Source organism: Gekko japonicus, unplaced genomic scaffold (genome assembly GCF_001447785.1).
Source record: "Gekko japonicus isolate JY-2015 unplaced genomic scaffold, Gekko_japonicus_V1.1 scaffold227, whole genome shotgun sequence".
NCBI lineage: Eukaryota > Metazoa > Chordata > Lepidosauria > Squamata > Gekkonidae > Gekko > Gekko japonicus.
Window position 1 is genome coordinate 1,386,715 of NW_015164189.1, and position 15,443 is coordinate 1,402,157.

At 45.7% G+C, this 15,443-nt stretch overlaps 1 protein-coding gene across 1 annotated transcript in view; it reads left to right on the forward strand.

The window, feature by feature from the left end:
* Positions 1-3,118: 3,118 nt before the first annotated feature.
* Positions 3,119-15,443, forward strand: part of LOC107107889 (uncharacterized protein K02A2.6-like) — a gene marked incomplete at its 5' end in the record, with an annotated part of 22,604 nt that continues 10,279 nt past the window's right edge. Inside the window, 3 exons of the mRNA XM_015408252.1 lie at positions 3,119-4,303; positions 4,439-5,142; positions 5,245-5,290. Coding sequence (XP_015263738.1) covers positions 3,119-4,303; positions 4,439-5,142; positions 5,245-5,290 — 1,935 coding nt within the window. The remainder of the gene's footprint in view (positions 4,304-4,438; positions 5,143-5,244; positions 5,291-15,443) is intronic.

Here is a 15,443-nt window from a genome sequence, read left to right on the forward strand (position 1 = left end):
GAAGGTCCGGACATGCGAAAAAGGTGAGCAAGTGTATGCTCGTAACTATGCCAGTGGTCACTCGTGGCTCCCAGCCACTATTACTGATGTAATCGGTACTCGTATGTATGTGGTACGGCTTGCAGATGGTCGCAAGTGGCGTAGGCACATAGATCAGCTGAGGCAGCGGTGGGCAACTGACCGATCCACCATGCAGCCGGCTGAGTCAACTGAGGAATTCCCAAGACCTCTAGAAGAGGCAGGTACTGTAGAGCCTGAGGGCTACAGTAGTGGTCAAGAGACAGGGCAGACCCCTAATCTTGAACCACCAGTAACGGACGGGAATGTTCCTGACTCTGAGGTCCCAGAGTCAAGCGGAGTGCCACTGACGGGAATGTGCCCTGAGCCCATTCCACCTTGTAGGTCTCAGAGAACGAGACGTGCACCTACCTACCTAAGCGATTATGACTGTTCATGACTGTTTTTGCTTAGGGGGGAGGGAATTGTAATGTATTCATATGCAGACATGAGTACATGCGGATATGGTGAATCATCCCATAGGGAAGCTATGCAAAGCTTCGTCTTGGACTAGGGCTTAAAGTCCAAGACTATTGGTCCAATCACGTTCAAGCGAACGGGAAGCGGGAACGTGTATGATTGGTCCTTATGCGATCAACCTGATAGGTTGTTAAATGTAAAGTAGGAGTGGCTACATTAGCCGGGAATGTTTAAATACCGAACAGTTTCTATGGACAAACTGTTCGGGCTATCAGATGTTGTACCGTGTTGGAGAAGTGAGCGTGAAGAAGAATAAACTTGAGTTTTGGCTGAAATCACTCTCTGACTCTTTGTTAAGCTCAGGACTTAACACCCGCCCCCTGGGCTCTTTACTTCTGGAGCGCTGCTCCTGTGCACTCCTTCAGGAAATGACCCCTGGGGGTGTGTCGCCTAATATGCAAAGGAGTTCCTGCTACAAAAAGAGCCCTGCGGCTGCAGCTATTTTCACCCCCTTTGAAACACCCCGGTTGACTTTGTGTGCTCTGAAGAGCTGTCCAGGTTTGGGGAAAGGACATTGCCATGCAGGGCTGAATCTAGGTGGGGGGGGGGCTCTGGGCAGATTATGCCTGCGTGCCCATCTGCCCACCTCCAGGCACAGCCTGTCACGCCTCCTTTTTAAACCCCACACACACTGGCATGCTCCCCATCTGCCTATTCATCCTCCTGTTTGCAAGTCTTCCTGTTGCCCATGCTGAGTTGCCTGGACCCCCCCTGTAATGTATTGAAACGATTACATGAATCACCTCATAGGACTCCCATGTTAAGCTTCGAGCCAGACCAGGGCTCCTCTGAGCGAACTTCCTATTGGTCGCTTCGTAACAGCGACCAATCAGAACGATACCATTCCCTAGGAGGGAAAGACTCCCATTGGTCTTTATTCTAGCAATCTCATTGGTTGTTATTTGTAAATAGGCGTGGCTACATTAGCCCGGTTATGTTTAAAGGAGCATAAGCTCCCACTGTTTGTTGTTCTGGTTTCTTACTGAGTTGAGTGCTTGTTCGTTACTTTCAATAAAGCTGAATCACTTGCTGAATCACTCTAAGAGTCCTTTGTTAGTGCGATCTAACAATTGGCGACGAGGATGGGATGTTAGAGCAGGTAGGCAGCCCTGCGGACATCCACACTTCGGACTCGGAAGAAAGCGAGCAGAGCACAGCAGCCGATCCGGCGGAGGCGCCACCAGCTCCGGTGCCCAAGTCTCCCACGATGGCTGGAAGCCAGAAGTTCGAGTGCTTCGAACCCTCCTCAGAAGACTGGGACTCCTACCTATCCAGGTTCGAGTTCCATCTGGAGACACACGACATTACAGACGAGGCCAAGAAACGGGCGTGCCTCCTGAGTTCCTGCGGGAAGGGGACCTTCGACATAGCCAGGTCGTTGGTGGCCCCAACTGATATAAAGACTGTCACTTACACTGACATCACCGAGAAGCTTAAGGCTCACTATTCTCCACAACCGTCGGAGATCGCCTGCCGGCACGCGTTTTACAAGCGGAGCCAGGCCGGAGGCGAGACCATCGCGGATTTCGTGGCGGCCCTTCGCAAAGCCGCACGACCATGTAATTTCCACAACGTGGAGGAAGCCCTCAGAGACCGTCTCGTCTGCGGTCTCAAAGATGAAAGGCTGCAACAGAGGCTGTTCGCCCGCACCACCCTGACCTGGGCAGTGGCCTACGAAGAGGCCGTGGCCGCGGAAGCAGCGGAGAAGTCCACGAAGGAGGTCCGCCAGCGGGTGGCAGAGCCCAGTATACACGCTCAACGAGACAGCGAGGGCGAAGAAGCGGACGATGACGTCAACGCGGTCCGAGGCAAGCGGACCCCAGCGAAGACTACCAACGTCAAGCCTTGCTCCGGTTGTGGCGGGAAACACCAGCGCGACTCCTGTTGGGCTCGTGATGTCGACTGCAGAGCGTGTGGGCGGCGTGGTCATCTGGCCAGAGTCTGCAGATCAGCAAAGAAGGATCCCTCAACTAACAACCGGTCAGCGCAGAGGGGCACTCCAGTCAGCACCCAAGGCAAGACCCGTTCCTCAGCATCGGAAGCAAGCTGCCAGTTGACGGCGACCTTGTCGAGCGCATCGGCCGTAAATCGCACCAGCAGCCAGGGCAAGATCACCGTGACTCCACTCCTCGACGGCCGACCCTGTACAATGGAGGTGGACTCAGGATCGTCCGTGACGGTGATTTCTGCCGCGTCCTGGCGCCAGTTGTTCCCGAACCGAAGCCGGCGGCGGCTCCAGCCTGCGGGAACCAGAGTGTCCGACTTCCAGGGCAACCGAATTCCCTTGGCCGGACGGGACTCTGTTACTGTTGAGTATAAGGGGAAATGTGTTAAACTGTCATTCCTGATTGCAGAGGGAGACCGGGTTAACCTGCTAGGGTTAGATTGGTTTGAGCCATTGGGCATTGGTATTTCTGGGATTAACAGGATGTCTGAAAATAAATGGGGCATGCTGTACGACCTGTTCCCTGATGTATTTGCCGAAGGGTTGGGAAGGTACAAGGGCCCCCCGGTTGCGTTTGACTTAGATCCGTCAGTCAAACCTATTAGGTTGAAGTATCGGAAAGTACCTGTGTCTCTCAAACATAAGGTGGAAAAAGAGATTGACAAACTAGTTGAGCAAGGGGTTTTAGAGCCAGTACCATACAGCAAATGGGAGACCCCGATCGTAACCCCTGTCAAATCAGATGGGTCCATACGACTATGCGCCGATTACAAATGTACGATTAACAAGGCGCTGCAGCAACATTCGTACCCGGTCCCGGTAATAAGCCACATTTTGGCTTCCCTGGGGGGTGGCAAGATTTTCGCCAAATTTGACCTGGCCCAGGCATACCAGCAGTTGCCTGTCACCCCGGAGGCTGCCGAGGCCCAAACAATTGTAACCCACCAAGGGGCTTTTAAAGTGAACAGGCTGCAATTCGGGGTCAACGTAGCACCTGGGATTTTTCAGGGCCTCATGGAACGTCTACTAAGGGGGGTACCTGGCACAGTGCCCTATTTTGACGACGTGCTGATTGCGGGCGGGTCTGAACAGGAACTACTGGACCGGGTTAAAGAGGTCCTCAGGCGTTTTCAAAATGCCGGTCTCAGAGTTAAGCGCTCAAAATGCACGCTCGGGGTGGAAAGTGTGGACTTCCTGGGGTTTCGCATTGACGCAGAGGGAGTCCACCCCACGGATGAGAAGGTATCTGCAATCCAAAACGCCCCCAGGCCGGTGAGTAAGAAGGAGCTCCAATCCTTTTTAGGACTCCTGAATTTTTATCATGCGTTTTTACCGCATAAGGCATCAGTGGCGGCCCCTTTGCACGCGCTTTTGCACAAGGAGGCAAAATGGAAGTGGGGGCAGGCCGAGGAAAAGGCTTTTGTGGGAGTCAAGGAGCTGCTGACATCTAATGCCGTACTCACGCATTATGATGAACACAAGCTCCTGGTGTTAGCTGCTGACGCTTCACCTTTTGGAGTAGGCGCAGTTTTAAGCCATCTGATGCCTGATGGGAGCGAAGCGCCTATCGCTTTTTATTCTAGATCACTATCTGCGGCAGAGCGGAACTATGCCCAGATAGACAAGGAGGGTCTGGCGTTGGTAGCGGCTGTCAAAAAGTTCCATGATTTTATTTTTGGCAGACGATTTTTGCTGGTCACTGACCACAAGCCGCTACTGGGGATTTTTGCGCCCGATAAGCAATTGCCAAACATCATGTCCCCACGCATGCTTAGATGGGCGATATTTTTGCAGGCTTATGATTTTGACTTAGAGCACCGGCCTGGGAAAGCGATTGGGCATGCGGATGCCCTCAGCCGGTGCCCGGTGCCGGACATTGGCGCAGACCCTGCCCCCGCCTGTGAGGTCTTGGCAATTGAGGAGCTTCCTCGACCCCCGGTATCATCCAGGGACATTGCAGCACACACGGCCAAGGATAGCGTGCTGTCCCGAGTATTAAACTGGGTTTGGAGGGGGTGGCCGGTTGGAAGCGTTGAACCGGAGTTCGGCCCTTACAAAAGCCGTCAAAATGAACTATCCATTTCTAAGGGCTGTGTATTATGGGGGAACAGGGTGGTGGTTCCTGACAAACTCAGGACGAGAGTGTTAGAGTCGCTGCACGAGGGTCACCCCGGTATGGTACACACCAAAGCGTTGGCCAGAGGGTATGTCTGGTGGCCGGGGCTGGACAAAGAGATCGAAGAATGGGTACGAGGGTGTCCCAAATGCCAGCAAGTCAGACCCGATCCCCCACAAGCTACACCCCAAGGCTGGGAGTCATCTGGTAAACCCTGGGCCAGATTGCATATAGATTTTGCTGGCCCTCTCCAAGGGCAAATGTTCCTAATTGTGGTGGACGCTATGTCCAAATGGCTGGAGGTCGTGCATATGAAATCGACCACATCACTTGCTGTGATCCATGCGCTCCGCCGACTTTTTGCCACCCACGGGTTGCCTGACGTCATCGTCAGTGACAACGGGCCTCAATTTGTGTCTGAGGAATTTAGGCTCTTCCTCACGAGTAATGGCATACGCCAAATGACTTCGGCCCCTTTCCATCCGGCATCTAATGGCCAAGCCGAACGGATGGTCAGGACGGCCAAAGAGGCCCTGGGTAAAATGGACGAAGGGGACTGGAGCCAGAGGCTGGGCTCCTTTCTTTTGCTGCAGCACACCACCCCCTGTAGTGCTACAGGCCGTAGTCCGGCCGAATTGTTAATGGGGCGGAGACTCACGACCCGTTTGAACCGAATGCACCCAGACCTCACTGAAGAGCAATCCGAGCGTACCACGGCGCAACCGAAGGTGCGCATGTTTGAAAAAGGGGACAAGGTTTTCGCACGAAATTATGCAAACGGGCACTTATGGCTTCCTGGGGTTATATCCGACTCTGTGGGTACTCGAATGTATGTGGTGCAGTTAGCTGACGGTCGAATATGGCGGCGCCACATAGATCAGTTAAGGAGACGTTGGGCTAGGGACAGCGCTGACTCTCCGACGGCTGAATCCCCTGATGTTGAGTGGAGACCCCCAGAGCAGGCGGTGAGTACCGAAAGGCCCGGTACTGTCCCCGAGTCAGGGCAGACCCCTGTGTGCGGGGCTGAAACCCCAGTAGAGTTTGTGCCTGAACCAGGCTGTAGTGAACCCCACAGTGACTCACAACCTTGTGTGCCCATAGAGCCTGCACCGCTTCGCAGGTCTCAGCGTACGCGGCAGATGCCGACTTATCTAAAAGACTACGAGTGTAATAAAGTATTTTGGAACAGTTGATGTACAACAGCATGACGTGAATGTATGTAAATAATAAAACAACTGGGATGATGACTTAACTTAGGGGGGAGGAATTGTAATGTATTGAAACGATTACATGAATCACCTCATAGGACTCCCATGTTAAGCTTCGAGCCAGACCAGGGCTCCTCTGAGCGAACTTCCTATTGGTCGCTTCGTAACAGCGACCAATCAGAACGATACCATTCCCTAGGAGGGAAAGACTCCCATTGGTCCTTAACCAAGCAATCTCATTGGTTGTTAAATGTAAATAGGCGTGGCTACATTAGCCCGGTTATGTTTAAAAGGAGCATAAGCTCCCACTGTTTGTTGTTCTGGTTTCTTACTGAGTTGAGTGCTTGTTCGTTACTTTCAATAAAGATGAATCACTTGCTGAATCACTCTAAGAGTCCTTTGTTAGTGCGATCTAACACCCCCCCCCCCGGGCACCCGGGCACCCAAGAGAACTGGCCTGTGTCGGCAGCAGGGGCTGCTGCTGCTGCTGCTGCCAGGGCTACCTGGAGAGCTGCCCCTGTGCACCCCCACAAGCCCTTCCTCAATAACATTAGGCAGCTGGAAGCATGGGGGGTGGAGCAATTAAAGCAAAGAGCTGGGGGAAGGCATGCAGAAACAGGGCAGGGAAGAGGGGTGTGGGGGGGGAGTCCATAGCATTTGGCCCCACCAGAAGCCACAAGCCCTGGCAGCTGTTGGGGTATGCTGACGCCGGCCCTGTTACCATCGCTCTTTAGTAGAATATGACCCTTGGTGCAATCCTGTCCTGCTCTGTCTGTTCCACCAAAGTCTCCTGGAGCCAGTTTGGTGTAGTGGTTAGAAGTGGGGAGGGGACTCTAATCTGGGAGAACTGGGTCTGATTCCCCATTCCTCCACATGCAGCTGCTGGTGTGACCTTGGGTCAGTCACAAGTTCTCTCAGAGCTGTTCTCTCAAGGGCAGTTCTCGAAAGAGCTCTCTCAGCCCCACCTACCTCACAGGGTGTCTGTTGTGGGGAGGGGAAGGGAAAGGAGGTTGTAAGCTGCCCTGAGACTCCTTCGAGTAATGAAGGGTGAGGTATAAATCCAATCTCCTCCTCCTCTTCTTCTTCTTCTTTCTCCTCCTCTGTTAATTAAAAAGGACTTGTGGCTGAGGCCAGGAAATCTGCAACCTGCAAAAACAATCCAAGTCCACATCCGCTGACCTTTTCAGAGAAAAAGGAGGAAATCATACATGCTGGTTGTAAGTTAATGTAAGTAATGTCACACTGTATGAAAAATTGGTTTATAGGCTAAATCCATCCTTCATAAAGCTTTGCTGTTTGCCCAAGCGTAGCGTCAAATATTCCTCCAGAACAAAAGGGAGTCTGCAGTAACAGAGGAGAATAAGCTGGGTGCTAAGATAAAGGAAGAACGAGATGTGGCTCCTAATTAAATACATTTAATTTTAGACTGAGTGATACAATCATTTAGAGAAAGGCAAACAAGTGGGAAAAAACCCAAGGGATTAACAAAATCCCTAAATTTAGGCCCATCAAGTCTTCAATATATCCTGTTTGGTCATGTGAGCAAGGCATTAGTGGCTTCTGTCTGAATCCTGGTATTCCTGGAGAAAGTTATCTTGATTACTGGAAGAAACTTACTTCAGCTGTGGCTCAGTGGTAGAGCCTTTGCTTGGCATGCAGAAGGTCCCCGGTTCAGTCCCCGACATCTCCAGTTAAAAACGACCAGAACTCTGCCTGAGACCCTGCACAGTAGGGATGGGCACAAAGCAGCACACAAAGCAAAAGTCATCACGACTCGCGCTGCTTCATGAACAGCTGCTTCAGGAGATTGCTTAGTTGATGAAGTGATCCACAATTCGTTACGTTTTGCATTGGCGAGTCGTGGTGCTTCGTGGGCCCTTCATTGGGCCAGACAGCCTGGCGCTGACCAATCAACTCCCCAGGCTGCAGGGAGGAGAGATGAGCGCAGACCTTCTACCGCCCTGGGAACAGCGTACCTTCGAGACCGCCTCTCCCCATATGAGCCCTGGAGGGCACTGAGGTCCACAAATCAACATCAAGATGAACAAAACATTAAACTGGATCACCTTAATCTGGACCACCTTCCATTGATCGCGCTTAGACTTTTCTTTTTATACAACAACCATTTCTTTTTGCAACTATTCTATTACTTTATGCATGCATATATAATATCTACAGTTTATATTTCTATTTGCGTTTCTGTATTGGTCTACTCCAGGATCCTAGTCAGCTATTGTTCGGGGGAAACAAGCTCAACCAGATCCAGGTACTGTTCAGAGATGACTCCGGCTCAGTACACAACATGCACCCTGCCCAACAACCCCTGTGTGTTCCAGTGCTGGGTCTGTGAACATGCAGGTATGGAAGTGATCAAGCCCTCAACCTTTGTCCTCCACCATCCTCCGTACGCACCTGCAGAGATCAAGAGGGGTCTTATAATGTTATAAGTTGCCGTGTTTTGTTCAGAGTAAGATGTATGGGCATTAGCTCAGGCCTTGAAGATTATGTTTGGTTGTTGTATGACAAGTACAAAATATTATATAATGTATACAGTAAAGGTCCAAAACAGTGTTGTGATGAAATTTCAGGATAATAAATTCATTTCGTGAGTCTTCTGAACAGGACTGATGTATAGTTTCAAACTGCAAAAACCATTTTTTTCTACTTCTACTTCTTTAACAAGGCATATCAAAAATCTATAGTCAGGCCATCTCATTCACCAGAATCAGAATGGAATGACCCAACTTTAGATTTTTGATATGCCTTGCAAACTCTCATGAGAATTTTTTCTTCCTGTATGAAGATTGTTGATCTGTTAACTGTATGAAGATTGTTGATCTGTTAACTGTATACAGACTTGTTCAAGAAGTAGAAAAAATGGTTTTTGCAGTTTGAAACTATACATTGATCCTGTTCAGAAGAAGACTCATGAAACGGATTTATTATCTGGAAATTTCATCACTACAGTATTTTGGACCTTTGGACCTTTGTATATGTTATATAATATTTTGTACTTGTCATACAATATTTTGTACTGATTGAAATTATATTGTAATACAATACATCATTTGTATAGCATTGGTTAGTAATTGTTTATTTAGCGTCCATACACAGCTTTGCATGTTCCCATTCATTTTGGTTGTTGATGAAGACATCTGAAGACATCTATACTAGAAGCATATCCAACAACTTCAAAATTGGACTCTTTTTGTATAAGTGCTTTACCTGTTAAATAATTTGGGACTACTGGCATATGTGTTCTTTACAATCACTTATGTATGACAATCAAGTCAGTGGCTATTCCATTTTGTAAAATATGTGAAAGGTTATTTGCAACCTGTAAGAACAAAGAACATATGTAAAAGAGTAAAACATATGTAAAGAAAATGAATATATTACATTAAAGTTTATTGGGATATTTATAGTAGCACTATTTTCCTTGGTGACTATTTTGCGATACTGTGCTCATCTGGAAGTAGGCTACCACAGAGGCAGTGTGTGTGTGTGTGTATAAAATCTTCTTTATTAATTTTAATTTAATGTACAATACAGTATTCAAAGATACAGCGTATTACAGTGCATCCATCTACAAGAATATCATCTAAATGGAAAAAATTGAAACCTACAAGGTTAGCCACTTTAAATAAAGAGGGTTAGGGGGGAGAATATCTAGAATCTGTAAGTAGGAGTCTACAGGGAACCAAGTTGACACAAATGTGGAGTGGTGTGAGGTATCTGATTGTGAACACTTAAGCGAATCAGCAATTTTTGCCACGACAAGGTGTTCCCATAGCTTGTCCTGCCAGTCTGTCACTGATGGTGCTGCTGGAGATTTCCAGTTTGTGGCAATGGTCAGGTGGGCTATTGCTAGGAGAGTTGATGTAATTTCTTTTTTATGATCTTGAATACAACCATCCCAGTGGTTTAGCAGAAAGGTTTCAGGCGAGAGAGAGATATTTTGAGCTGTGATATTCTCAATTTGTTGTTTCACATCCGTCCAAAACTATTGGATCTTGGGGCAGGACGACCAGCAATGCAGGTAAGTCCCCTCTTGTCCGCACCCTTTCCAGTACATAGGGCTATTGGATCTGCTAAATTTGTGTGTTTGCTGTGGGGTTAAGTACTATCTTGAAATGGTCTTGAAGAACTGTAATTTTATATTGTATATCTTAGAGCCATTTGCTGGTGAATCCCGGATATTTTCCCAGTCTGTCTCTTGTCTCTTGCACCCCTAGCTCCTCCTCCCACTTTGCTTGATAGTTCAATTTCATGGGATTCTCCTCTATAATCATCACTCTATAAAGCTTAGACAGCAAACCTTTTGGGGATTTGGGGTAGAGTCTAATGATTTTTTCTAGACTGGTTCTCTTCGGAACATTCCTGTTTCTGCTAATCGTTCTATAAGATCCCTGAGATGTAGATAATCGTGCCAGTGAGATTGTTGATTCATTTTGTGATCGAAGTATATTTTGTCTAGTATATTGCCTTTGGAAACTAAATCATAGGGGCGGCTCCAGATTGCTACTTTCCATATAGGCATCTAGGCTTTTACCTGGTCCAAACCAGTCCTGATGTGTGAAGGTGTATTGTATTTATGCTTTTGGGTCTTAAAGTTGGCTTGATCCAAAAAATCTCCTGCAGGTCGTCGGGTGCTGTGTAAGATTGCTCAATTGTCATTCATTGTTTTTCCTGTCCTTTGTGTTGCATTTGTACTGCCCATGCAAGAATCGTGGCTTGGTGATATGCCCAAACTGAGGGGAGACTGAGTCTTCCCTGCTTATTTGTTCTGTGAGTAACGTTATAATTTATTCTAGATTTTTTCCCATCCCAAAAGAAACGTGTTAAAACCATTTGCCAGGAGTCCTTTTTGGTGATGGGGATGGAGAGAGTTTGAAATAGAAATATAAATTTAGGCATTATGAGACTTTTTATCAAATGAAGCCTCTCTGGGAGCGATAGTTTAAGAGTTTTCCAGCTTTCTATGTTGGTTTTGACTTTTGCAGCAAGTTTGTGGAAGTTGGTTTTAACTAAGTTTCTTAAGTTTATTGTGAACTCCCAGATACCTCCAGGATTCGGTGTTGGGGTGTTGTTGTTGGAATACAAGTTCTGTTGTATGCTTGATGTTTATTAGGTAGATCTCAGATTTGGTGGATCTATCATGGTTGTTCTTATGGTCTCTCTTATGGTCTTATGAGTCGAACAATCCTGGGGAAAATGTGATTTTCCCCCTCCCCAATTCCACATTGATTGCTGCTGTTGTCATTACCCTCTGAAATGTGATTTTGTCACAGATATAGTTCTGGGTATACGTACAGATCCTGTTTAGCATGAGCTAAAGAGCTACTATGGCCCCCAGACAAAGATGGCCATCCTAATACCACCTAGATCCAAACCAAGCATCAGAAGAAAATTAATCATGTGCCTTTCTATTATTATGAATAGGTTAATCATTGTTCACTGGACAGAAATCATTAAAGGACAATGAACAGGACTGCAAAGCATGCAGCTCTCTCTTTGAAAATACACATCTCAGCAGCAACTTGGATCTGCCTCTAACTTCGTGACTGGAGGACATGCAGTCCCCCCTGCCCAGCAAATTGCATCTGTAGAAGGTAGAAGCTCCTGTAGGTTTATGCCTGCATTTAATGTACCATCTAAAATTAAACTCCAGCTTTACTAGTTAAGGGCCACCACTGTGGCCTTTTGCTTTCCTTCTACTGTGTTTTATAAGAGACTAGGAAAAAGGCCCGTTGTGGAAATAAATACAACAGCCTCGAGAAAGAGGCTCTGGGCAGGTGCCTCGGCCTCGGACACTCAGTGTCAATTTGCTGTGGTGACCTCAGCAGGGTATAATGACACTGAGTCCACCATTTTCTCCAGAGGAACTGATCTCTGCTACATAAAGAACAGTTGTAATTTTGAGTGATCTCCAGCCCTCACCTGGAGATTGGCAATGATGGTTCCTCAGAAGGGAATAGTTGGTTTGGAGGGTGGAGTCTATGGCTTTGTACATGTCCGAGGTCCCACGCCTCCTGAAACCTCACCCTCCAGGCTCCATCCCTCATATTTCCAGGAATTTCCCACCTGGAGTTGGCAACCCTATCTCCTTCCCGGCCAATCATCAACCTACCTTTATTTCCCCTTCACTCTTCAGCTTTCCACCCCCCACACTCCTGCAGCCTCTCCCATGCTCTTAAGCCCTGACTGCTACGTCACATTAGCTGTCATATGCCAAAAGGAAACGTGCACCCTCTTTCTGGGGACTGAGAACCCCATCTTTTCCAGTGCAATTCTTAACTATTCTAACCTTTCAAAGAACTTTTCTGAGGGGGTGGGGCGACGCTATGGATGTGGCGGTCATGTAACTCCGGAGCTCCTGACCCTGACCCGTTCCCGCCCGTGAGAAAAGCCTCAAAATCATGCCTAAACCAGATCTACACGCCAAAACAGACCTGGGTAAGCACAGAAATAACCCCAACAGTAATAAAAATGTGAAAGACTCCCTAGAAGCAGCATTTCAATGAAACACTGCAAATCGGGCCAAAAACAAAATGGCGGCCATGATAGATCAAATGGAGCTAAATCAAACTGCTTCCTCTGCTATACTCACCTAAAAGCCATGGAGGCAGACATTTTACAAAAAATAGACAGTCTCGCCTTTCAATTGGAAAACATGCAGACCTCCTTACAACATACAGCACAGAAAGCAGATGATGCCTTAGAAACAGCCATCTGTAATCAAATAGAAATCAAGGCTTTACAAGAAGCTTCAGCCTCTCAAAAAGATCATTTAATCTCTCTTGAGACAGATATGGAGGCTGTCAACCTGAAATTTAGAGGCCTGCCAGAACAGGCAGAAGAGAACAAAGATCTCATCTCATTCATGGCTCAATTTATAGCACTTAGAAGAAGGAATTTTACCCATTTTAACATATGCAAATCGCCTGGGCCCCATTCCAAAAAATGCTCACCATAACCCAAGGGATATAATAATCACTATTCCTGATGCCAGAGTGCACCAAACAATCATAAAAGCTGCTAAACAACCAGGGCAGCTTCAATTTAGAGGGGAACACCTACAAGTCTATCCTGATATCCCTAAAGAAGCCATTGCTATACGGAGAAATCTAAAATCCACCACTACTAAACTACAAAAACTGAAACAGAAGTACAGATGGCCTACGTCTCTATGCATGGGATGAAAACAGTGGCAAAAAATTATTGCAAGCCTCCCATGAATAGGAGTCTCCCATGGAACAAGGAGATAAACAATCTTTTAAAAGAAGGAATGTTTTTCCAAACTCGCCTCAGAAACCAAGCAAACTACCTGTATTAACCCATGTAGGAGAAACAGTATAATAGGACATCATTACTGAAACAGATGTACATCTTACTCCATGAGTCTGTATAAAGATGATAACTATACATGATTTCTTATGTAAAATTATAAACGCAACATGGGCGAGAGCGGTTAAGGGGGGGAACCTCTTGAGTTTAGTTCGCTCCCTGGTTGTGTACCCAGATGACTGTATTGGAACAGTCTCCCAGAAAATTCTCTGGGGCTCTGGGTTCACTTGGTTTTGTTCTTCTACATGACAATTTAGAGTCACAAAGTTTATGGATTATTAACTTGGGGGAAGATTTCTAAGGTGGGAGAAGGGAAAATTTATTTGTTGCTCACTGGTTGTCTTTGTGGTTTACTGTAACATTTTTTTGAAACAGCTGAAATACACAATTTAATCTATTAATTCTATTGTGATCAATTTTATATAACTTGTTAGTATTGTGCAACACTAACTGATTGTAATATCTAATACTATTTGTATTCATATATCTATTTCTGACGACACGCTAAATTCTGTTAATATGTCTGAATCATATGTTTTTAGATCTATTAATGTGCTAGGTCTGAATAATTGTACTAAACGTAGGAAGATGACCTCATATATCTTAAAATCAAAACCTGATGTGGTGTTCATGCAAGAAACACACTTAAAACCTCAAAACAAACTGGTGTTGAATGCTAGTTTGTATGACCAACAATACCAAGCTGGAAACTCATCAAAATCAAGAGGGGTTGCAATCTTATTGGCCAAATCTGTGCATTTTACTTTAGAAACCAAAGTAGAGGATCCACGTGGTAGATTTTTATTTTTGAAAGGCAAACTGGATCAGGAACAAATTACTTTGGCATCAATATATGCCCCAAATGACAAACAAGAACAATTTATAGAAGAAACGTTAACAAAACATGACGCCTTTAAAGAAGGACAAGTTATTATTGGTGGTGAACTTAATAATAGACCAACATTTGGACAGATCCGGCAACCAACAAAAGAAGGTTCCACAATCCAAAAGATTGACTAAACTACAAGAAATATTAAAGAAATATCATTTCTACGATGCCTGGAGAGAAATGCACCAAGGAGAGCGAGATTTTACATATTCTTCTCCAAGACACCACTCCTACACGCGTATTGATTACCTGATTGTTACAGACTCTCTTCTTCCTAAAATCAACAAAACAACTATTGGGCCCTTTATATGGTCAGACCATGAATATGTGGAATTACATCTCAGCAAACACAACAAACACAAGACTCAATGCACTTGGAGGTTGAATAACTCGATTTTATTACAGGACGAACACAAGAAGGATCTGGCTCAAACAATAAATTTATATTTCAAAGAGAACATCATTGGAGATGTAGAAGATCACCTTGTTTGGGACGCTTTCAAAGCAGTAATCAGAGGAAAGCTGATCGCGATAGACTCTAAACGGAAAAAAGAAAGAGAACATGACATCAAAGTTACACTGGAAAAAATTCAAAAGTTGGAGTCTATACACAAAACCACAGGAAGCAAAAAAAATTATAAAGATCTTTTGGCTACTCGGAGAATTCTTGAAGCAACAGAAACAAATAAAATACAAAAAATATACTATACACGAAGCAGTTATACTGGCAAAAAATCGCTAAGACTGTCAAATTACTGGCTTGGCGTGTTAAGAATAAACAAATACAGAGATAAATCTTTGCCATAAAACCCCCAAATAATTCAATTACAAACCCTGAACAAATTAGCGATTGCTTTACTCAGTTTTATGAGAAACTGTATAGCACTACTAATCCAAACGTAGATAAAATTCAAGAATTCCTACAGAAAAATTATTTGGTAAATAAATTACAACCAGAACATCGCAGAGGCTTGGACCTCCCTATTACCAACGCTTTTTAAAATTGTGACGCAAAACTATTCGCTAAAATTTTAGCGAATAGACTTCAAACCATCATTCAGAATTACATATCAGAAGATCAGACAGGATTTATTTCTAAATGTACACTAACAGATAACATACAATGAACTTTGAACCTAATAGCACATTGCAAGGGACAATACACTGAATCTCTTCTGCTGTCAATTGATTTGGAAAAAGCTTTCGACAGCTTGGAAACAATTTATCTGAAACAACTCTTGAAAGAAATGAATTTTGGGGAGAAATTCCTAACGGATATCAAGGCCCTGTATGCTCAACCGATCGCTCGAATTCTAGCCAGCAATATCCTTGGAAGAACCATCTCTATGCAACGTGGCACAAGCCCTGGGTATTTAGCCCTTTGCTAGAGCAATAAAAACA